Source organism: Thunnus albacares, chromosome 9, assembly GCF_914725855.1.
Source record: "Thunnus albacares chromosome 9, fThuAlb1.1, whole genome shotgun sequence".
Classification (NCBI taxonomy): Eukaryota; Metazoa; Chordata; class Actinopteri; order Scombriformes; family Scombridae; genus Thunnus; species Thunnus albacares.
This window is the reverse complement of record NC_058114.1, coordinates 12,038,708-12,064,307: the sequence shown is the minus strand read 5'-3', so window position 1 is coordinate 12,064,307 and position 25,600 is coordinate 12,038,708. Positions and strand designations below refer to the sequence as shown.

The window sequence follows — 25,600 nt, the reverse complement described above, 5'->3', positions numbered from 1 at the left end:
TAACAGAATGTTAATAATAATAATAATAATAATAATAATAATAATAATAATAATAATAATAATAATACAGTACAGGGTGTACTGTAGCTCAAATTGCTTTACAATAGGGTGAAGAAACAAGAAAATAAAGAAATGTAAATACTGTGCGAGAAAACCAATCAATCAAATGAATAGGAAACAAAAGAGGCAGCAAGAACAAGTATGCTTAGTACAACAGAATATATGAACGATAGAAATAAAACAAAGGAAATCATATGAACAATAAAATATGTAAAAGATAAGAATAAAATATAGAAGAGTGACAGTTAGTTAAAAGCAGTGTTGAGTAAATAAGTTTTCAATCGTCATTTTAAAAAATTCACAGAGTTTGCATCTCTTATATCCTTTGGCAGGGAATTACATAGTTTTGGTGCAAAGTTAAAAAAAGTTGGGCTGTTAATTTTCTTATTTGTGTGATCGTTTGTATTTTTAAAAAAATGGCAGCAGAGAATCTAAGAAGCCTTGAAGGATTATAAAACGACAAAGAATTAGTAACGTAGGCCGATCCCAAACCATTAAGAGCCCTGTAAACAAGTAAAAGAACCTTTAAAATCAATCCTGAAAGACACTGGGAGCCAGCGCAGTTTAGCATAAACTGGGGTGATATTCTCTCTTTCTTGTTGTAGTTAAAAGCCTGGCAGCAGAGTTCTGATTTAATTGAAGTTTATCAATGGATTGTTTTGGAGGACCGGTCAAAAGAGCATTACAATAGTCTAATCTACTTGAAATAAACCCATGAACAAGTTTTTCGGCGTCTTGTTTGGATAGGAACAGCCGTACCTTTACAATATTTCTTAATGAAAGAAAGCTCCTTTGGTCACCCTCTTTATGTGGGATTTAAAATTCAAGTCTAAGTGTAGGCTAATGTCCAGGCTCATGACTTCTGATTTAATGGGTCAGTGCATTTATTAAAGGCTGGTGAGTCTTCAACAGTTACCAAGGTCTACATCGATTGCATTTCTTACAAAGTGAGAGAAATCTAAATACTAAACACCAATATAAATGTGCTTAACATATTATAAATATGTAATGATAAAACAGATACTCTGTTGAAAAAATGTATTCATACTGTGAATTTGGGAGAACAAGAAAATGCACGTAAATAAAAAGCATTAATGTATATGAATAATTTTAGAGACACTTTTACAACACCTTAGAAGAATACAAAAGACATGTGTTCTGTTACTAATACTACTTTATCTATCCTATCTTTCAGCACCTTATATTTTATTTGAAATAGTAAATAAAGTTACTTACAGTCAGCCGCACCAATGATCGCAGCCCAGAGGAGCAGGATCTTGATTCTACAGAGACCCGCCATATCTAGGACTTACAATGTGTGAATGTCTGTTTGGGTGGGGGACCCAGATCATTAGGTGCACCTGGTTGCAGCAACACGCACACAGCCGCAATGATAAACCATAAACAGGAAATCATGTGATGTTTCCCCCTTTCAAAACTAGACTACAATCATCGCACAGAAACTTAAGTAAATTGCTTACCTTACAACTGCCGAAAGCTGATTCTCACAGCGAAGTCGCCTTCTTTTCAGTACCAGTACAAACACACCAGGGGTACTTTTTCTGCATCCCTGTCATTGTTTCATTCATTTTAAATCTTTAACTAAATATATTTAGGGTTTACTCAAAAATCATTAAACATTGTTTTCTTTTAATGAGGAACTTTTACAAAATTACTTTAATATTCTATTTTGTTAAATTTGCAATATTTCCAATGACCATATAAGAACATATAGGCCTACAGTATAACTCCTAAAAAGATTTATTGCTTATTACTCCTTTTTTTATGTATTTATTTTTTTTATTATAATTTATTTATTTATTTTTATTAAGTTTCAACAATAACAACATAATACTGTACGAAGACCTACAATTAAGACAAGACATACCAAAAACCACGACACAAGAGCAAACACAAATACAAAAAGAAAAAACACACAAAGAAACAAACAAAAATCAGCAATATTCACAACCTGGTGCATTTATAAAATGCAGTTTGTATGTACTTAAACTGTTACTGGTTACTCCCATACTTATTACTCTTGACCATTCCTCTTTCAAGTATATTGCTATTGGTGACCAGTCCCTTATTGGCAAAGCAGAAGAACTTGTTGATTAAAAACATGTAATATGCAGTGCAAAGTCAGATTGAATTTCCTGAACATAGATTTGTACATTGAGCACGACAATGAATAGTTAAGTTTTCTGTTTATGTACAGAAAAGGCGATCCAGGTTGTTCTTTAATTCCTCACTAAGGGGTTGTTTAACATATACACTGCTAAGGAATACAGTATGGCCATTCCTTTATATGATTGTTCTTTGTCTTCATCCAACAAATCACAGTGCTCTACTGCAGTGGTTCTCAAACCTTTTCACATCAAGAACCCCTAAACTGACACAAATTAGACCACAGACCCCCATCTGATTAGATTTTTGCTTTTACTAGTTTTATTACAGAAAGTGTATGAAACCCATGACCAAAATAGTCATATATTCTGTCATTATGTTACTTATGGATGGAATTATTTTGAAAATAAATGATTCCCATTTTTTGCCGGGGACCCCCTGGAACCCTCTCAAGGACCCCTGGGGGTCCTTGTACCCCACTTTGAGAACCACTGACCTACTGTGTCTAATTCTTTCAGTTTACTTTTCCAAAGGCCCTCTGAAGTTGTTATTGAAGAGTCCAGGGGTTTTCCTAAAAGTAAAATTAGTAGGCACTATAGGCAATTGGTATTTATTGTATTGGCAGTTTGGTTGTTCTGAACATTTCATGTAAAATCACCATTTGCCTTGTATGCTAACTAAATACAATAAAGCTTTCAAATTTCTTTTTGACATGTGCTTGGAGCTCTTACCTGCTTTTAATGGGTAATTTGCATCTCCCATCCAGTTATTCAAACAAATCTGAGACACAATGTGTTTTTATTGTACACATATCCTACAGGGCATCACTTGCTTTGCCAAGAAATACAGTAATACAAAAGAACACACACATGGTAACATTTGTGTGAGGCACAAGAAACACACAAGAGACATCATAGCAGTTTCAGACCTGCAGCTTCAGACCAGTTGTGTCTTTTGTAGAGAAGAAGCCACTTTCGTAAGCCAGGCTGTGTTTGTGCCTCTTTGCAAAGTTGTAAATACCAGTGTTAAACAAGTTTAACACTACTTGAATTTCAGCAAAGGTGGAATGTTTGGTACAGGTTAATGGTAAGTATATAACTTCCATTTTTTTGTCACACATTTCTCTTTTTAAATATTTTAGAGGGCATTTTTAAGCCTTTATTATAGCAACAGTCGAGAGCAGACATGGAGTGAGGGGGGGAGAGATGGGGAGGTGACACGCATGAAGCTGCTGCCAGAATCAAACCACAGATGTTGCAGTCATCTAGCATGTATCTTAACCTGTAAACTACCAGTTCACGCTTTCACTTTTTTTTTTTTTTTTTTTTTACCAAGAACGTAATCCAGACTAATAACAAGAACACTCGTTGACATACAGAGATGTCCATCTGAACACAAATACCTCATAAATATGATATTGTCATCTGATATTTCCTTACTTTACAAGCCAATAAGGACTGCCTGACTGCACCATTAAACAAATGACTGCATAACTGTTAATTATGGGGATACCAATGACTATAAAGAATAAACAGTGTTCTTGGGTGTCATTGGGGGGAAAACCTACATATTTATTGTTTATTGTTATAATAGTAAACTCTGAACAAATCAGTGTTCCTCCAGACAGTTAAAACTTGGCCTCACTTGTCTGGTGGTCAAGTGCATGAGAAGACTGCACATTGAGCCCAGGTTATAGATGTGAAACAAATGATAAAATTTTGTTTTACAGTTACAAGCTAAATTATTTTTCATCATTTAGTATCCAGCAGAGGCTAGTGTGATACCATGGTCCATTTTCATCAATTTTTATTATATTGGTTCATAAGGGTCATACAAACATAAAATGTTACAGCTCACACATACAAAACATGGTTAAAAAAAAAAGACGTAACATAAACCACAACATACACCTGCAAACTCCACCTGTAACAATAATTGTCTGGAGGTGAAATCTACATGCTGCTGCTTTTACTTTACTTTTCTTTAGGTGGCGTTGATTAGCATGTGTAAAACTCTTCATTGAAATATTAACAGGCAACATGATCACAACAGAAATACAACAGAAAATAAAGTACAAGTTAAAATAATGTAAAAGCCATGCTATACAGGTAGATTTAAAAGTGTGATTTTATAATACTTGCGTATTCTGCCAGTCAAACACTGGTAATGTTAATAGCAAATGCTTGATCCAGTTTTGACTTTAGCATAGCACATTGAAGCTGTTACAAGCCATTAATGATCAAAGATGCCTTTAAGTGTGGTCAGGATCTAATGCTTCATTTTACATGATTTTATTAGTCTTAGTCTGTCCAAATTTGATGGGATTAAAATGTCAATGAGAATAGGACTGTTCCAGTTGTTGCAAAATGCACATTAAAACAATAAAAAAAATATCTGTATAATTCAACAAAGACAAATTTAACAAAAACACAATCAGTTTAAGCAAATAGAAGTAAAGCAAGCCAGTATCAATTCTAAGTGCACTGAGTGCCATTGTTCACAGGTTAAAATGCCGACTATTGAACTTACTGAAGAACTCAGTAAGAGTAAATGATGGTTTGGTAGGCTGCTCCGTTAGGCCTGTGTTCATCAACGATCTTCTTAATGATGTCATTAAGATTCAGGTGCATTAGCATAAACTACAACAGAAAAGAAGAAAAACAGGAAATACTGCAACTTAGTGTGGGTACTCAAACTGCAATACACTTCATACTTACTGTTGTGGATTTTCGGAGCTGATGCACTGGCAGTTGTCAGTTTGAAGAAGAGAAGACCAAACCAAACTTCGTATGATGATTCTGGGAAAACTTTAATGAAGAACCTTGCAAGGGAGAGCGACTCAAGGGACACCTCCTGTTCGTACGGTGTCCCCTAACTCGTCTGACCCTCACAGTCCAAAACCAGCCTTTAAGCCAATCATAGAAACTAGTTCGTCAGTTCCGAATCATAAACCTATGACCTAAATCTGTATCTTTGGTTTGTCTTGTTGCGTCTGATGATGACCCGCATTCTGGCCTTGGTTCGCCTGTGAGGCTCCTGGTTTATTAAACAACATGTGTTATCTTCTGTTTGAGAGAACAGAAGAGTACAGCTTGACATTCTGTTGTCCTGGTCAGTTATGGAATATCCATAACAATCCCCTCTTATTGATCAAAAGATCAATACAAATTACCAATTTATGACTGGACTGGTGGACTGTAAGGGCACAAACAGAGTAGAAACAACATCCGCACAACAGATAACAATTCTCACACAAAAGTAATACAAGAATCAACAATTGCATTGAACAAAATCAAAAGTAAAATCATCAAAACACATAATCATTTAAACACATAATGCAATAACAATAAAAGCAAACAATCAGTAAATTAGATAAAAAACCCCTCTTATGTACCCCTTTAAAACAACTGTCATGTGACCCATGAGTTCTGTCTTCCAACCACCAGGGGCAGTAGTGAGGCAAATCCTCAAAGAAGATCTCCTAGAACACCAAAGCGTTAAAGGAGGTCATTGACAGAGGTCACCAGTCACATGCGCAAACAACCTAAGACAAGACACTTCCTGCCTCTTACTAGATGAAATCCTAGCAACTTAAAGGGGAGTCATACAAACATTTGATTACATCATAACAATAAAACAAATCAATCACAAAGTGAAGTCTTCAACCCATGCACTTTGCGTACAGTAGAGGGCCATCACCATGGAGAGGTTACTAGCACATACGATGCATGGTGATGTGGAATCCATCCTCCTTCGTCGACGTGGATGAACTCTGCTTCGTCTCAAACAGTGTTTTATCATATGTAGACCACCGCCATCTACCTCGAGAAAAAGTAACTGGATATGCAATATTACAATCATTCATTTTACATCTGTCAATAGGACATTTAAAAACAATAGAATTCACAATTCGTTTAACTCGGGAGAGAGCTGGTAAAATATGTCCATCAGTCTTTTCTGACTCTTTTTCTTCAGACTCTCTCATTGCAGCATTGTCAATGTATCTCACTGTTTTGTCAGGACTTACAGTGTTGTAGAGTCCCAATGGGCTCATTGATTTGTCCGTATGTCCAAGATCTGGCTCTTGGTCTGCATTTTCTGGATCATTCTGCAAAGGGCGCCCCTGTCCATGGGGCACTGGGTTCATGGCACCGACTGTGTCATGAGAAGGAAAGCCTTTCCGCTCTCCTTCGCCTGGAATCAGAGAGACTCCTGTCTCTCTCTCATTTGGACCGACTTGACCTGTCCCCTGCCCGAACCTACTAAACAGGAGAGAAAAAAGGAGTAACCATCCGGTTACCTGCCAGGGCTCTGCTCTCCTCCGCCAGTGGTTGGGGGGGCCAGTCTGCACCTTGTGGCGTGGATCCATTCTGCTCTGCCTTCGACCTTCAGGGCCGTCCTAGTAGTCAGCAGCACCTGGTATGGACCTTTCCACCTAGGAGACAAAGACACTTTTTCCAGAGATTTGATTAATACCAGGTCACCTTCTCGAAAGGAATGAATTGGTTCTTCCGATGGTTTGGGGAGTCTGTCAGCCACCTGTAAATGATACTTTCTCAAAATCTCTGTTAGTCTTTTCACATACTCAGTCATGAACTCATCCGTCCAAAGCAGAGTAGCTTTGTGTGGTGTCAGTGGGGGACTTGTCCCTGTGGACATTGGTCTTCCCATCAGCACCTCGTGAGGACTCAGTCCTGTAGTTGCACTTGGTGCACTCCGAATGGAGTACAGCACAATCGGCAGTGCATCAGGCCATTTCAGGCCTGTGGCTAGGACTGTTTTGGTCAATCTGTCTTTGATAGTTGCATTCATTCTCTCAACTTGACCTGAACTCTGTGGATGATAAGGAACATGTAACTGCCACTTAAATCCTAAGATTTCTGACAGTCCCTGAGTGATTTTTGACACAAAAGCTGGACCTCTGTCGCTATCTATTCCCTGCGGCACTCCGTACCTAGGGATTACCTCTTTTAGCAGACACTTTGCAACTGTTCTTGCATCTTCTTTTTTCGTTGCAAAAGCTTCTACCCACTTCAAGAACCTGTCGGTTATGACTAGCAAGTATTTGAAGCCTTGTGAGCTTGGCATATGTACAAAATCTATTTGCATATTTACAAAAGGACCTGATGGGGGTTCTAAGTGGTCATGTTTCACTGTGCTATTCTTTTTTCTGGTCTGTTGACATATCATACAACTATCCACAAGTGTTTGTGAAACTTGAGTAATGCCTGGAGCAAACCACTGTGAGCGAATAACATCATTCATCACCCCTCTTCCAACATGCGCTGGACCATGCGTCACACGTGCCAGTACATGAAGGAGAGCTCGAGGGCAAACCGGTCGACCATCAGGGTGGAGCCACAAGCCAGACTCCGCGTCAACTTTACAACCTTTACGCAACCAAAGACTTCGCTCCCTGTCATCAGCGTGATTTTGCATTGTCACGACATCATTAGCGGAAGGAACTGGAATTGGATTGGTAGGTTGTGTGGAGGCACATTGAAGTACCAAAGAGGGAGAGGAAAGTGCCGCTTGTTTGGCTGCAGTGTCAGCCATTGCATTTCCTCGTGAAACAGGATCAGTTCCATTCGTGTGAGCAGCACATTTGATGATTGCAAGCTGAGATGGGCGCAAAATAGCATCTAACAGGTCATTAACCAAAGTGTGATGCTGTAGTGGTTTTCCAGAAGATGACACAAAACCTCTCATCTTCCATAACTGGCCAAAATCATGAGCAGCGCCAAATGCATATCTTGAGTCAGTGTAAATAGTAGCCACCTTACCAGAAGCAAGAATACACGCTCTAGTTAGAGCATACAGTTCTGCTGCTTGAGCAGAGGTACCTGGAGGCAGTGCTTTTGCCTCTACTACCCCCCAATCGTTAACTACTGCATAGCCAGCTAGATGTGTGCTATCAGATGGTCTGCTAGCTGAACCATCAGTGTAAAAAATCAAATCAGAATTGGGTATTGGTGTCTGCAACAAGTCTGGCCTTGGGGATGTACACAGGTCAATAGTTGTGATGCAATCATGCTCATCATCTGTGTCAATCAATGGAAGGAGAGTAGCTGGATTCAATGGAGGTGAGCGTTTTAAAGTGATGTGTGGACTATGAAGAATGATTGCTTCATAGCCTGAACGACGTGCAGCTGTCATGTGTTGGGTAGCAGATGTGTTCAAGATGTGAAGTACTGCATGTGGAACGTGCACAACACAGTCATGAGCCAGTACAATTGGAGAAGATTTCTCAATCATGATGGCAACGGCGGCCACCGCTCTTAAGCAACCTGGCATGCCAAGAACCACAGGGGTTAGTCGAGAGGAGTAGTACGCAACTGGACGGTAATGAGACCCATGTTTTTGCACGAGAATGCCTGTAGCAAAGCCATCTCGTTCATGTACATGCAGATGGAACGGCTGATGATAGTCCGGCAGCCCCAATGCCGGAGCCAAGGTGAGAGCATGTTTCAAGTCCTGAAAAGCTTTGTTCATGTCCTCAGTCCACTGCACCTTGGGAGGAGCTGATTGCAGTGTGGCGTTTCGCAAAACAGAGTCCATAGCAGCATACTCAAAGATCCAATGTCTGCAATAATTCGCCATCCCCAAGAACGAGAGCATTTGTTTCTTGGTTGTGGGAGGAGGCATGTTAACCAGCAGTTTCAACCTCTCCGGTGACAACAGGCGCTGTCCATTTTTCAAAACATGACCCAAGTATGTCACCTCAGACCGACAAAATTGCAGTTTGGTAAGTGATGCTCTATGACCACACTCAGCTAGTCTCTGTAGGAGCAAGATGGAGTCCGTTCGACAAGCTTCCTGTGATGGTGAAGCTATCAGGAGGTCATCTGCATACTGTAGGAGAGTGGAGCCCCCTGGAAAGTGGAGGTCATCCAAGTCCCGTTTCACTGCTGCTGCGTAAACTGTAGGACTCTCGACAAAACCCTGAGGCAAACGCTGCCAGGTGTACTGTTTTCCTTTGAATGTGAATGCAAACAGATACTGGCTATCTGGATGCAACGGGATTGAGAAAAAAGCTGAACTCAAATCAATGACTGTGTAGTGTGTTGAGTTGGATGGTAGTGAAGCTAAAATCGAATTTGTGTCTGGCACAATTGGAGCTGTTGGCACTACAATGCTATTAATAGCTTGCAAATCTTGTACAAAACGCCATTCATCTGGGCGGTTTGCTTTTGGAATGGGTAAAATGGGTGTGTTACATGGGCTTGTTGTTTGAACCAACACACCTTGATCCAGTAAAGACTGAATTACACCTTCAATACCAGCAATTGACTTGTGTGGCAAATTGTATTGCCTGACCATTGGTAGTTTAGCACCAGGTTTGAGTGTGACTTCGTGAGGTGGAGCCGAATTCACAAAACCCACATGGTTTTTATGTTTAGCCCATAAAATAGATGGAACCTCTGAAAGCTCTGATGGAGGCCCATACTGTGTGGGGAGGGGTGGTTGTTGCAAAACAAACCTACTCTGAGGTAGCTGGATGTGCTCAGTTAAAGATAACATGTACAGCTCAAGGCCCAAGTGTGTTATTGTTTGAGTTTGAGGAGTCTGCGCAGCTCCTCTCAATGCCTGGCACTGTGCCACCATGCTTTCAAGCTGTTGTGGGTCACAGCCAGGAGAGACAGCTACAGTGATGTATGGAAATGAATCTTTATCATTAACCAATTTGCGCTGTGCGTCAGATAACCGAATTGGAATTGCACATCCCTGTGGACCAACAAACAAACATTGTTCACACTCCAACCCCTCTTGTGTATTCAAAAACACATCAGCTAATTGTTTGTACACCTCTGGGGGGTTAAATGCTGCTGTACAGTGACACTGTAGTACAGGCCTCATGGCAGACATCTGTGTTGCACATGCTGGTGAAATTTGAGCAATTTTTTGAATGCTAGATACTGTGAAAATGGAAGCCATGTTAAAATCAGTCAATGACCAACAATACAAACAATCAGCAATAGTTTTCAAAAACTGAAATGCATGAGCAGCCTTCACATCAGGTAGGCTTAAAAACAATCCATCAGGTGTGCATTGAATGGTGGCATGTAGCTTGCAAAGTAAATCTCGTCCCATGAGATTAATTGGACTTTTCTCAGAAATCAGGAAAGAATGTTGCACATCTGAACCTTCAACAGTTATTTTAGCTCTCTGTGATAGTGGCTCAACAACAGGAACGCCGGAAACACCCACGGTGGTGACAAAATTAGGTGTTGGTGTACATACATGCTCATCAGCTTTAACAGTGGAAATTGTGGCCCCACTATCTACCATAATGTCAACTCTACTACCATTTACTTCAACAGGCATTATTGGATCTTCTGAAGGATCTTTTGAAAGTCGAATTACAGCTGCTTGAATGGGAAATGTTTTTTCTGATCCTGCCCCTCTATGGCCTCTCTATGCTTGATTGTAATATTGTCCATGCTTCACATTATCAACATGTGGAGGAGGTGGTAGTGGTTGTTGTTGTTGTTGTGGTAAAGCAAGGGGGGCTGTTTGTTGGAAATTCCTTGTTTGGTGATCCTGGAATGGGTAATTTTGCTTGTTCTGACGACGACCACTTCTACACTCATTAGCCCAATGTCCCGCTTTCCCACATTTGTGACACTTTCCCGGTTTTCGCTTGTTATTGTTTTTGAAATGCTGTTGTCCACCCCCCTGTCGCGCATGCTGTAACATTTGTTTTGGGAAGGAGGCAGATTTGTCTTCAGCAAAAACTTCACACCTATCTAGCGCCATCATTTTGTTTACCGTTGCTTTCCAGTCTTTGGTTTGCCAATCGGTGACAGACAATTTGTATGCAGCTGCAACATTTGGTTTTAGATTTTGCACAAAGGTTGTAACAACAAAATATTCATTTCCTTCTCGTCCTATTCCTGCATTGCTATCCCAAGTACGTGTAAATCTGTTAACAAACTCAGGTACCGTTTCATATGCATCTTGGACACAGTGAATTACTTTATTAAAGTCAGTGCGCTGTCGTGCACATTTTCTTATTGCTGTTTTTGCTTCTTCATTTAACCAGTCAATCATGGTTCTATGAGGAGGCCACTGGCCATCCTCTGTCCGAGCAGGGAAAAGAAATTCACCTTTGCACAAATCCCACTCCGTTCTGTATGAGCCAGCAAGTAATTGTTCAACATCAGGTATCAGACAGTTATACACAGAGCATACATATCTTAACCATCCCCAGTATTCATCTGGGTTTGTGGTCGGATTGGGGGCATTTTGTGTCATTCCAACTATCTCAGCAGGAGTCCATGGTTTGCAGACAGCTGTGTTGCCAACCATGATTTTTGGAGCATTTATTGAGGTGGATGCAATGTTTAGAGGGGGCTCTAAAATGTTAGTTTTCGATCTTGTATGTCTTTCCAGATGTGAATGTGTCATTCTAGTTGTACCTCGTCTCTGTGTCATCTTTGGCCTGACTGCAGGTTCTGTGTCGTCACTATGGTCTGTGTCAGACTCCTCCCCCTTACCTCTGGCTCCTTGTAACTCAAGTTCTACCTCACTTTCTCCTGAGCTGTCCTGAGTGTCTATCTCTGTTTCTTCAGCAACGGCAGCTAAATGTCTTTTCTTTTCCTTTCTTTTCTGGCTTTTTTCCTGTTTGAATGACAAATTAGCTTTCTTTTCTTTTTCTGCAGCTTTCCTAGCTTTTTCTTCGTCGGCTCTATCTTTCTTTTCCTGTTTAACTCTTTCCCTTTCTCTAGCAGCCTGACTGTCTCTTTCCCTTTCTACTTCAGTCTGTAGTCTTTGTCCCTCAACAGCTGCGGCTAGTAAGAGAAATTCATCGTCAGTCTTTGCTTGTTGTGAAATGGTTTGATCAGTCATGTTAGCAGCTGAAAAGGGGTTTGAAGGTGAAAGTTGTGGAAAAATTGAAATCATTGTTTTGTTTGTGTGTGACTCTTGCAAAGGCACTCCAGCTTTGGATACAATGGTCAACAAAGTTTGTGGAGAGGGAGCATCAGTTTGCCGTTTTGCCCAACCGTATATGATAGCTTTGGAAATGGCCTTCACATTCTCACCATGCCTCTGTTTAATTTTCATCATTTCTGTAGCTCTGGTTTGCAACTCTGCTTCCAACATAGGCAAGTGACATGCTGTCACACATTTAACACAGTTCTCCACTGCTGCTCTGAACTCATCAGAAAAACGATCAACTCTTTTTTCATCCAGACTCACTCCACACCTCTGACGAGCAACAGTTAACCACACATTTACACAATCTTTCATATACGCACTATCCCAAGATGGATTTCCAAAATCTGGGTTAACATTGTACTCAGCAATCTGAAGCTTATCTCTATCAAACGCTCCTTCGTATGGCCATTCGCCGTCTGTCCACTGATTCATAAGGGAAGAAAATGGAAACACACAAGTCCATCCTTTCAATCTACCAACAACTCCCGCCGGAGATTGTGGAGAAAACATCGCTCTATATTGTGCATCTGTGAGTGTGTGGGGGTTTGCTTCGGGAAGCTTATCAATGGCAGATTGACCTTTTACTTCTGAATTGGTGCGTTTGTTTCCTACTGAAACAGATTTGTTCTTTCTCTTGTGTTTTGGTGAATGAATTAATTTTGTAGTAGATTGTGTTCTACTCACTGCTTTAGACGTGTTGTTGCCCATTTTAACACATTTACATTAAAAACATCACACAAACAAACACATCAAACACAAAACAGACACATCAAAACTTTCCCAGCATCACCGAAGTTCTTTTTTTTACACCTCTCTTCCTGGTGCAATAGCAGTGATCTGAAGCCAAACCGACGAAGCAACTCTTCGTCTTGTGTACACTGTTTATTGTTTGAAAAAATTTTTACCGGCGCCCGACTCTAGGACTTAGAATCCCAAGTCTGAAAACATTTCTCACAGGACACAGAGTGGATGATCCCCGGTCTTGGCTTAAACGAAATAGGCCAAATCCTACCCCGAAAACGTCTTTTCTATAGTTTAAACCTCAGGTGGGTCCCTCTGTGCCGGACGTAGCCCGAAGCTAGCCCAGAAATCCCAGCCACTTTTGTGGCACTGCAGGAGTTAAGACTCACTCAACTCTGCCTTTTTTTTCCTCTTCACAACCACATGCTTTGCACCTGCTTATCACTGCACAGTTTCAACACATTTTCATGTGTTTAGATTCTTTAACCATCAGCTTTTTGCTTTTTGCTTTTTTTTTTTTTGTTCACTTTGTGACCACCTTTAAAGTGAAAGTGATGCACAGTTTCTTTGTGATTTCGTCAAACGCAGACATGGTAAGGCACAATAATAAAATAAAATTATGCACTTACCACGTCTTTGTTGTGTTGAAATCCTGTTCGTGACGCCAAATTGTTGTGGATTTTCGGAGCTGATGCACTGGCAGTTGTCAGTTTGAAGAAGAGAAGACCAAACCAAACTTCGTATGATGATTCTGGGAAAACTTTAATGAAGAACCTTGCAAGGGAGAGCGACTCAAGGGACACCTCCTGTTCGTACGGTGTCCCCTAACTCGTCTGACCCTCACAGTCCAAAACCAGCCTTTAAGCCAATCATAGAAACTAGTTCGTCAGTTCCGAATCATAAACCTATGACCTAAATCTGTATCTTTGGTTTGTCTTGTTGCGTCTGATGATGACCCGCATTCTGGCCTTGGTTCGCCTGTGAGGCTCCTGGTTTATTAAACAACATGTGTTATCTTCTGTTTGAGAGAACAGAAGAGTACAGCTTGACATTCTGTTGTCCTGGTCAGTTATGGAATATCCATAACACTTACTACATAAAAAGGTTTTGTCTAAGTGACTTTAAAACTACAAGTTATATTAAAAGCTATTGTAATACTGTACACAATACAGAATTCCTGATGATCTTCCTACCATTAACAAGTGACCTAACCTAACCTAACCATAACCTAACAGCTAAAAAAACATCAGTCATTTGCAGCTGCTGAAAGTAATTGCTGTTTGCTACCTACTCTAAGACAGGACAGGACAGGAAGAACAGGACAGCTTAAGTTTACTCACTGGCTGTTGACTCAAGCATAACATCGTCATACACATCCCTGAGGAGAAAATACGTGGTGAAGTTTGGCTTCAGAGAAATGCATATAATTTTGTATCCTGCTGTATATAGTGCATATTCATGTTGCTACATACAGAATGGGTAAACCATATATTTCATTTTTCACCTCTGTTTTTATCAATTTGATTAAAGAATTGAGTTCAGCTGGAACAACAATAACTCTCCTCTACAGGAAATTAAAACTCATTACAACTGTAAAACTGGCCAGAGGCAACGTTACAGTCAAACTGATGCAGGAGATAAGATGCAAAATGATCCTTACTCGGAATTTCTGAGCTTCTTCATGTGGATCTTGTAGACGACACAAAACACGGCCACAGATATGAGGATGATGATGATGTGGACCAGAAGACGAATGACAAATTTGTCACTGTCTGTAAAATTATGGTTATAACAGAAATATATCTAAGGGGTGGCATTTATATCAAAGATTAAAATGTGCAGAAATTGACATGTATGGTAAGTCTGAATTAAATGTTCTATCTGAGCAACTTGTGACATTAATTAAGATCACACGTACAGGAAGTGCTAACACGTTCTGTCTTGGTTTTACTGTAAAGGTGTCCGTTGAAAGCAACCACCTGAAAAGACAGAGCATCCCTTTAACTTAGGAATTATGGAACTCATATAAGTATGAGGAATAAACTGAACAACACTGTTAAATGAAAAGTAGGATTATACAAACCTCCACGTCGTAGGTCGTAGAGTAGCTTAGATCTTTGAATATAAAATTACAGTCCGTTTTTGGTGGCGTCGTCTTCTGAATGACACCATTATATCTAAGAGTTGCATTGTATAGCTTCTTAGGCCCATGGAAATCTTTCACATGACAGATTACTTCAATCACATTATGCTCTGGAACACTTATGTCAAACTTGGAAAAATCATCTGGTACTGTAAGAGAGTGAAAAAAACAACAACATATTTTCCTTTAGATGCAACACTTTATGCTTATTCACAGTTTAAGTGATTGTTGAGTTTAAAATACCAGCAGTTTTAACACTGATTAAGCTCATTAATGTTACTGTGTTGATTGTCTTGGGCATCAGTATTTCCTTTAAACGATTAATTAATAACTGAATTTTGAAATGGAATTGCGAAATTATTTTAAAACAGCTTTCAAAATTTTACTTTTTGTTATTCCATTTATCCCACACAGCTGTTATGTGTTGGCCGGAGCTGTGTTAGGAGTCTGGCTAATCAGAGTGCCTGAAACTCAGTGGGGTTGTCAGACTGTCACGGTCACAGGTTGTCATTTATCCTACTGACTGGTTGTCGAACGTGAAGAAGGTGAGTCTTAATACGAGCCAAAAAGGGAGGAAAAGTAGAGAAGATGTAGAGAGGAAGAGGAAGGTTTGGATGTGTGTGTGATGTATAAAATACATTTTCTTATATAATATACAGTATACTATATATTGGTATCATTATTATTATTGGTATTGCTATCAGGGAATGAAATGTTGTTTGATTATCAATATTTATCACCATTTAATTAAATAAGACATGTAGCCTAATGATATAAAATACATAATCTCTAATTATCATTATTATTATGATAAAAAGTAAGATAAATTTTATAATTATGATTACTATCCCTTTCTTAAATAATAACTAAATAATTAATTACAGTAAATCTTGTGTTGAGTCAATGCCAAAAATTGATATGATTCATTTAGAAACCATATTAAGCATAATTTAATGTAGCTGTAGTTCAATATGTGATGTCAGTTTTCTCCCCAAATATTCACAGTTTCAGTGCTGTTGTTAAAACTGTTACTTTTACTGGCTCATGGTCATCTTAACCTAATATTCAACTATGAACATTATATAATAAATAGCCTTTTTAGCCTTTTGAACTAAATATAACTTTATATAAGTGTTGACTGTAATATTTTCCAAAGACAATTTGCCGTTTACTTACCTTCAGGCTCAGTTTTCCCTGTAACTTCAGTTGGTTTGGCAACATTCTTGTTGTTGTAGGTGGGTTGGACTTCACAGGTGTAACTGATGTATGGTTTCAGTCCAGAAAAATGACATGCTCCTCCAGGTCGCTGTTTGTTAACTGTAGCTGTAACAGTTTAGTTTTCATTAGCTGCTTTTGGTGTCTGATTTAATAACAACAGGAACATATAAAGAGATGTAAAAAGACTGAACCTAAAGTTAAGAAATATTTGTTGAGTTACCATTAACTGACAAGAATATAGATATCTAAATCATCAATGTGTCACTGCGACTGTAGATCACTGACTGGTCCTGCAAGGTAACACTTTTGTGTACACTGTGTACTACATGGCTGACAGACAGAGAATCAACTAATATCACACTTTCTAAAAACTATTTCAAATAAATAACCAGCAAATCATATGAAGTGCAACAATTTTATCTGTAATCACAATTTCTCATCATGTTGTTCTATTGAAAAAAGGTAATTAAACTCTTTCAATATTATTTCTGTATCATATTTAATTGATTTTATTTTTCATTAATAACTTGTACCAAAGTGTGACTTGTCGTTTCATCTCAGCTTATTTACACCTATTATCCCTCAATGTACTAAAATGTGAGCACAGAAGAAAAATGATATACTTGAGGCCAATGGAAGTTTTAAATGTCTTTATAGTATATCTCACTTGTCATATAAACTGACCAGCAAATTAATCTGCAAGACTCCAAAATATACATTGATCTAAAATGGAAAAGGTTTTTAAAATTTTACTTACGTTTTGCACGTTTCTTGTCCCATATCGAATTCACAGGGTGACAACTGCAGTCATATGAAAGCCCATCAAGTTCGGGGACCTCTTGACAGTTCTGACTGGTTGTTGTCCAGCTCAACTCAATGGAGGTATTGGTTGAGTCCCTTTGTGTTATTATATTAAGATCTGTTGAAACACATCACACATCTTTAACACTGAACTGAGTAATCTGGTATTTAGTATCTTAGATTACAAGCTATCATTGCAACAACATACCACAGTCAATCTTGAACCGGATAGCAGTTGTGTTTTTTATGGTGACATCATTTTCCTTGATCTGACCAGTACAGGTGTAGTCTGTGAAAGGCTCCAGTTCAGATACTTTCTTGGGATTATTGTAAGAATCTGAGGAGACAGAAGGGTGACAACATTTCTCAATCAACTAATATTTGTACCTCAGAATTTAAGATCAGTTTTAAACAGTTTAGATTTAGACATTCAAAGCAAAAACCAATATTCTATTCAAAACTGATTCACAGAGATCACAAAGCAACACCTCACCACCACCTTCCTCACATACCAGAAGACACAATTTATGTCACTACAGTTATTAGAAAAATATGTTTTCTACTCCTGCAAAAATTACTCCACTTTACATCTTCATCTCGTTTACACTATGAGTACAAAACAATGGAAATGCAGATTTGAATCACCATCTGTATCCATGTAAATCCATTTATAATATTGCTGACAAACAAAGTCTCTCTATTTTCAGTCTGACCACTTACCAGAACAGATGTAATCAAAGGTGAGATCAGTGCATTTTGGAGGTAAATTTTTGCTTTCTATTTTTGCAGGAAGTTTAGTGGGAGGAATCAGATTTATTTCACTTGGATTTAAAAATTCAGCTGAAAAAGAGAAAAAAGCACATATAAAACATGATGAAAGGAGGTCTACATAACATGTATTTTTAAATGCATGTAGACTGTATTATACATACCAGCACTGATGTGTTGAGTAAGACTAAAGTTCACACACTTTTCTTGAGTGAAGGTTGTCATCAAATTTGTGCAAATGTCATTATAACCAGGTCTAATACAGAACATTTTATTGTCATTTCGGCATTGCATGGCTGTAAGATTATTTATTTGCACAGAGCTGATGTTCCAGTCACTCTTGTAACAAAGATATCCAGGGATGCAGCTGCTAAGTTTAATGTCATCTTCAGCTGAAATATAGAAGTGATGCACAAATGTCTCTCCCATTTTCACTCATTTCTAAAGTTAAAAGAAAAATACAATACAACAGTATGAATTATTTTTACTCACTCATTTCCATTGTCGTCACTGTAGTTTTATAATCGCTATGGTCACAGAGTATTTTTGTGCCAGCATGGTCAAATGTCACATTATGCTCGTAGTCAGTACAGGGCTTCAGGGCTGTGATATTATGTGTTGTTATGTTTGGATTGGAGTGCTGAAAAATGGCTTTGCCTCCAATCTGATTTTGGCCTTCTTCTTTAACATTTACGGTGTAGGTGCCAAGGGAAGAGTTTATGAAGTTGATCTGGAAGCCAAACTTGATAGGTGTAACAGTGTAAGAACCTGCACAAACAATACACAGTGAAACCTGTTAGTAAGATGAACCATCTGCCATTTATTTTAACTTTGTTCATATAGATGTGGAAAATGTTCCTGTGTATGCCGAGGATCATTCTGTACACTCCACTTTCAACATATTCATTGTAAAGTAAGAGAGAAATACAAACATTAAAACAACATTAGATGGATTATCTTTTAAACGGATACTCACACTGTGGAGGTGTCGGGGCTGGTGCAGAGTGTGGAGGTCACATTCAAAAGAAATTAGAAAGGAATAAAAAATACAAAAAATATTAACATTTAGTTAATGTTAAGATTCATAAATGTAGATTCATAGCAGTGCTGCTGTATTGGATTGCATCAGATTGCACAGGTGTACCTGAGAAAGTGGCCGGTGAATATAGTATTGACCTGTTTATCATGTATTAATTTTTTCCTCCTATAGTTCATTTGTGTGTAGTTGGTGGAGTTAGACATGTATTCGGGTGGTTTTTTTTGTTTGTTTGTTTGGTTTTTTTGTGTTAAACCTTGCTTAATTTAGGCAATTACTACAATGCCCTGAGCTTGGGTATCCAGAGACCTAGGCGCTGATATATAGATTGTGTACACATGGTGAAATATTTTCTAAGTTTTCGCTTATTAAGTCTCAAATTACCACCACTAAAGTATACATTCTATGCATTGTATTTTCACTTTATTTTATCTTGCTTTTATTGTTATTATCAAGTGGGTTTATTTTCCGTCTTATGTTACATGGGTACTGAGGTCAATGGTTGGTAGGTTTGAGAAAAAAGACTGTGGTGTGTTTTCTAACTCCCACAGTGCCACTAAGGATGATTTCTTTCCAGGGCAGCTTTGGGTTGCATCCGACACAGATAAGACCCACAGTGCCATTAAACCTGTAGGACGACTTTCTGGGGTAAGCTGAAAGAGGCTTATTTTGGTTAATCAAGACCGGTGGTGAGTCTGTGTCCGTTGGGAAGAGGGAGGTTCTGTTATGCTTATGGCTTCAGAAACCAAGGCACTGATTTACAGGTTGTGTAAACACGGTGAAGTACATGTTCTATATATTGTATTTTCACTTTATTTTATTTTATATTTAGTAATATTATAATGTGGGTTTTATTTTACACATTATGTAGGGGACACCAGGGACAGTTGTAACATGGGACTGTTGTAACACCTTGAATTCCTCCAAATCAGAAACAAGCTACAGTGATTACACTAACTCTGCAAATGTTCAGTTAGATGGTCTTCTTACTTACAAAAAAGGAGCCACATTTGAAACTCCCAGAGAAAGTTACCAGCAAAAGTGTTTTTTTGAGATAAAAATTTAACTTTTTTATCAAATGTATTTTTTGGATACTATTCCTGAGATCAAATGTCTAGTAATCCAAACAAGTATTATTAGAATCACTGTTTTGTAAGCTAAAAATAGAAATGACTAACATGTGTCAAACTAACAGTCAAGCTAGTTCACATGAGGTGAAAACATGGCTGGTGATACGGGGACGTTTGTAACACCTTGTTACAACCATCCCTGAACCAAGTTTCATTTATATTTTAAAAACCTAAAGGCCTACATAAACTAGATAGATAGATAGATAGATAGATAGATAGATAGATAGATAGATAGATATCGATAGATAGATAGGCTTCAGATGGCATTAAACAGGGTAAATCAGTCAGGACAGTGGCCAAATCATACTGCATTTGCCATGTGACCCTGTACTGAATGTTGTCCTCAAACTAATCCATTTTGATTTCATGTTTAAACCTTTTTGAGGATGTGTGTTCTACCCATTAAATAATTATCTTGCATTATAATTTGATGGCTCTTTTTTGTCATGTAGTGTGAAAAAAGGTATTCTTTTTTAAAAAAAAAAAAAGAAAAAAAGAAATGAACAGTCACAATAACATGAATGATAAATAATCTTTTTCATTTTGAGTATTTGATTGATTAATTATGTATATCTTTGACATGTTGCAACTGTCCCTGTACACTGGGAGTGACAGTATTTAAATCATTTTTGCAACCTGGACATATTTCATAAAACCACTTAAATACATTGTTTCAGTAGTTGACACATTGCAGTTTATAATATAGCAAATGGACTGTTCCAGTTCCAATGGTTTTTGGGTTATTGGGAAAATCGCAAAAAGTATTATCCAGATTAGTGAAATTGATTTCTGTTAAAAGGCTGAATTCATTTAATCTAATTTTAGATAAGATGTTGGCTTTCGTGCTGCTATGAACATGAAGAGATGAGACAGTGAAAAGTGGGCTGAGGTGAAGGTATGGTACATGGTAAAGCACAGCTGATGGTAGAAGAAGACATAATAAACATAAGAATTACAACTGAATGTTATATATTAGGAAAAATTATTTGCAGTCACTCACCTGATGAATCTTGACCTGGAATTACAAAAGAGAAAGAAATTTACACACTTGTAATGAAGGGGTGTATATTAGTATTATGCAGAATAACATAAATATACACACATCACAAACCGGGTTTGTTTTATTAAAGCATCCATTTCTATCTAAACTGGCTGTAGCTTTGCAGCGATATCAGCGGAAGTGTACAAGGTACAGGACAGGGGATGTGGTTCACACCAAATAAACAAGCATACTGTAGGTTTTTTTTCTCTATTTTTCCATGTGAATGAACACAACATGAAGCAATATAACTAAATATAATATGCAGAAATATTATGTACTCTACCCTCACTGGAACCATCCCATAATTTGGAAGTTAAAGTTTAATTAACTGGTTAAATTAGGACAGAAGAAATTGGGAAAATTCCAAGAAATATATTATGATTAAAAGAAGATCACTTTCCTTTCTTTTCACTATATGAGCATCACACTACTTCATGTATTGGCACTGAATGTCACTAGAGAATGAAAATAGCTATTACAAATTAGTTGCATAAATGTAGGTCTTAAATAGTGAATAATATTTGGCAAGAGGTTGATTGTGGTGGGAGAGGTTTGAGTTTCATACTGCTTAGCAAATTTTTTATTTTCAAACAAAATTGCACATTACATATTTCATACACAAAAACTATATATACACCCTAAAAGGTATATGTGAATTGACCTGTTAATCATGAAGTAATTTTTTTCTCACATAGTTTATTTGTGTGTAGTTGGTGGATTAGATGTGTTTTTGGGTTTTTTTTGCATTAAACCTTACTAAATTTTGGTAACTACTACAATTTCCCAGAACTTGACTCAATTGCACATCACATGTTGAATATTTATAAGTCAATATAGTTTTGACCTGTTTTCCATTAGTAATTTGGTCAGGCCACCTTAGGTTGGGAACCACTGGACTAAACTAGCTAACTGTATTTAAAGTAGTTGAAACTTGCTCCAGTAGCTACAACAGTAACATGCTGCTTACACACTGATGCTTCAGTATTAATAATCTGGTGATGTCATAAATAAAAAATATATCAGTCAGATAGATGAAATGAGTACTTTTACTTTAATACTTTAAGTACATTTAGCTGCTATTACTTATGTACTTTTACCTAAGGAGGATTTTTCATATAGGACTTTTACTTGTAATGGAGTATTTTAACTTAATATACTTAACATTTCATGGCAATAATTCAACATAATTTTTTACCTGTGTATTCTGTAGCCATTCTTTGTTTATCTTGTTAAGGATAGGAACTGTTTTTGGTGTGAGGCAGCTGTTCATATGAATATCCAGGTCATTACAATTGAGACCCCCAAACACAACACACTAAATGGTTGGGAGTATAAAGCACAGGACTGACAACTTAATTGGATGATTTCAGTTATGGTCATAAACCCAGCTACTTTTTCAGTTCTAGTCTGATGTTTGTTGATTTAAAAAAAAAAAAAAAAAATCTTGCCGGTAACACAAAATTCTTGCATTCAAAAAAGTTTTGTGGGCAGGTGCATCGGATCATAAATTGTGACCAAAAAATCAATCATCAACATTTCCTGATGAATGTCTGAGGGCCGATACATTGTCAATAAAATGAGAACAAGTGATCAACAGTGCGCAGGTCTTTCATAATTTTTCAATGTTCAATAACAGAATGTTAATAATAATAATAATAATAATAAAGGGGGTGTAGCTCAAATTGCTTTACATAAAGTGAAGAAATGAGAGAATAAATAAAAACAAAAAAAACAGGCAATTAAGACAAGTGCAAATACTGCGTGATAAACCAATCAATCAAAGGAATAGCAAACAAAAGAGGCAACAAATAGCAAGAACAGGTATTCTAAGTACAATAAAATATGTAAAAGATAAGAAAAAACAAAGGAACAGTGACAGTTAGTTAAACGCAATGTTGAATAAATAAGTTTTAAAAATGTTTACAGAATTTGCATCTCTTCTAGCCTTTGGTAGGGAATTCCATAGTTTTGGTTCATAGTTAAAAAAGGTTGAGCTGCTGTGAAGGATTATAAATCAACAAAGAATTAGAAATATGGGTCGGTCCCAAACCATTAAGAGCCTTTTAAACAAGTAAAATAACTTTAAAATCAATCCTAAAAGACACTGGGAGCCAGCGCAGATTACCTAAAACTGGGGTGATATGCGCTCTCTTTCTTGTTCTAATTAAAAGCCCGGCAGCAGTGTTCTGAATTAATTGTAGTTTATCAATGGATTGTTTTGGAAGACCAGTGAAAAGAGCATTACAGTAGTCTAATCTACTTGAAATAAACCCATGAACAATTTTTTCAACATTTTGTTGGCATCTTTTATCTCTTAAATGAAAGAAAGCAGCTTTGGTCACCCTCTTTACGTGGGATTTAAAATTTCAGTCTGAATATAGGATAATGTCCAGGCTCATGACTTCTGATTTAATGGGTCAGTACATTTATTAAAAGCTGATGAGTCTTCAACAGTCGATAATGGAAAAGTAACGCATACCAAGGGTTGTAGTGAGATGCTGATCACTGGAAGTAGACTTGAGAGTAGAAAAAAAGTGTCTGTAATGTACCTGTATTTACTGGATATTTAGATTAAGTTGTTTATAATGTTCCAGAGCTGATGTTTTACTTTTTCTGTATATCTATTAAAAATTTATTCAAAATGCATCTATTTTTAACATATTTGAATGTACTTAGCCAAAAAAATTGAAATGTGAAATTTAAATCTCTATATGTGGTATGAAACATAGCAGCTTTTGTCACTTTATTTAAAGAGAATAAATTGGCTATAGTTCCTACTGTGGATTTGGGGGAACAAGAAAATGCACTTAAATAAAAAGCATTAATGTAATGTCGTAGAAGAATACAAAATGCATCTGTTTTGATACTAATACAACTTAATCTGTCCTATCCTTCAGCATCTTGCATTTTATTTGAAATAATAAATAAGGTTACTTACAGTCAGCCACACCAATGATCCCAGCACAGAGGAGCAGAATCTTGATACTACAGAGACCTGCCATATCCAGGACTTACAGTGTGTGAATGTATGTTTGAGTGGGGGACCCAGATCATCAAGAGCACCTGGTTGAGCAACACGCACACAACCACAATGGGCATCTATATAAAGGAAGTCATGTGACAACATTTCCTCCTTTCAAAACAAGATTACAATCTGCCCATGTAAACATGATTTTTAAATAAACCTTACAACTGTGGAAAGTCAGTTCTCATGGAAAAGTTGCCTTTTCAGTACCAGAACAAACAAAGCCAGGAGTACTTTTTCTGCATCCCTGTCATTTTTTCATTCATCTTTAATCTTCAAACTTAATGTTTTTTAGGATGTACTTACTACTTACTTACTACTTATTGTATATGTACCCTACAGGGCTTCACTTGTTTTGCCAAGAAATACAGTAAAGACACCAGAAACCAACTTCAATCAATACAAAGACACCATGCCGGCAGTTTCAGACCTGTAGACCATTGGTGTCTTTTGTAAGGAATAAGCCACCTTAGAAAGACAGGCTGTGTATATAATATATACCTTTGATGGAATGACCAGATACTGGGATCATTAACTTGTCATTATGTCACCCAACAAATAAGTGTGAAAAATTCCTTCCCATATTCCTTTCACCTGTGTTAGCATTAGATAAAGTGAAGTCCATGTCACAGTTTTGTACAATTATATTACAATTAACTTTAAATCTACTTGTACCCATTCTAGTATTGGCTCTTTTTCGTACTCAATAACTTTGTCACTTTCAGATGCTTTCTCCCTCCTTATGTCCATCCTGTCCCGACCTCTCCCCTTGATGTTTTGGTGCATCTCGCAGTAGGGTGACACCTCCAGGTGAGCCTCCTTTGGGTCCTTTCTCTGTTGCACGTAGCCAGATCCCTGATGCCTTTTTGCACTGACAAAGTTTTAAATACCAGTGGTAAACGAGTTTCACACTACCTGAATTTCAGCAAAGGATGGAATGTTTCACTTTGGCAATTAATGGAAAACTGGGAAATTGTAGCAGCTTAATGGTAAGTATATCTATATAAAAAGCCTCTATATTAAAAGCCTTTATTGTAGCAACAGTTTAGAGCAGACAGGAAACGAGGGGGAGAGAGATGGGGAGGTGACATGCATCACTCTGCTGTTAGAATCAAACCACAAATGTTGCGTTTATCTAGCATGTATCTTTATCAGTTAGTTACCAGGAAACGCTGTAACACTTTTACTAAGAACATAATCCAGACTAATATCAAGGACACTTGTTGACATACAGAGATGTCCATCTGAAATCTATCCATCTGACATCTGCAAATACATCATAAATATGATATTGTCATCTGATACTTCCTCACTTTACAAGTCAGTAAGGATTGCCTGAATGCACCATTATAGAAATGACTGAATAGCTGTTAATTATGATAACAGCAATGCACTAGTAATTATATACCAGAGACACAGCAGAGGCTAGTGTGATACCATGTTCCATTTTCAACGATTTTTATTATAATGGTTCATAAGGGTAATACAAATATAAAATGTTATATATAGCTCACAAACACACATAGAAAAATGGCATCTGTTTGTAAAAAATAATAAGACATAACATAAA

The 25,600-nt window shown here is 37.5% G+C and overlaps 2 protein-coding genes across 3 annotated transcripts in view; both read right to left on the bottom strand.

Annotated features, from left to right (window-relative positions):
• LOC122988989 (receptor-type tyrosine-protein phosphatase C-like) overlaps positions 1–25,600 on the bottom strand; it is a 101,424-nt gene that overhangs the window by 8,857 nt on the left and 66,967 nt on the right. The window contains exon 6 of the mRNA XM_044361675.1: positions 18,290–18,565. Coding sequence (XP_044217610.1) covers positions 18,290–18,565 — 276 coding nt within the window. The remainder of the gene's footprint in view (positions 1–18,289; positions 18,566–25,600) is intronic.
• LOC122988991 lies at positions 5,260–12,534 on the bottom strand. 2 transcript variants are annotated; one of them, XR_006404921.1, is made up of 2 exons: positions 6,215–11,845; positions 5,260–6,024 (listed from the first exon to the last, which is right to left on the bottom strand). XR_006404921.1 is itself a non-coding variant. In XM_044361676.1 (2 exons), exon 1 carries the CDS (start codon positions 12,436–12,438, stop codon positions 10,603–10,605), a length of 1,836 nt encoding a protein of 611 aa, XP_044217611.1. In that variant the 5' UTR covers positions 12,439–12,534; the 3' UTR covers positions 5,260–6,005; positions 6,215–10,602. The 2 variants fall into 2 exon arrangements, 1 of the variants encoding a protein (XP_044217611.1); XM_044361676.1 differs by having other exon boundaries at positions 5,260–6,005; positions 6,215–12,534.

Coding starts and splice junctions, on each gene's coding strand:
- LOC122988991 (XM_044361676.1), bottom strand. CDS start 12,438: ATGAAAGATTGTGTAAATGTGTGGTTAACTGTTGCTCGTCAGAGGTGT.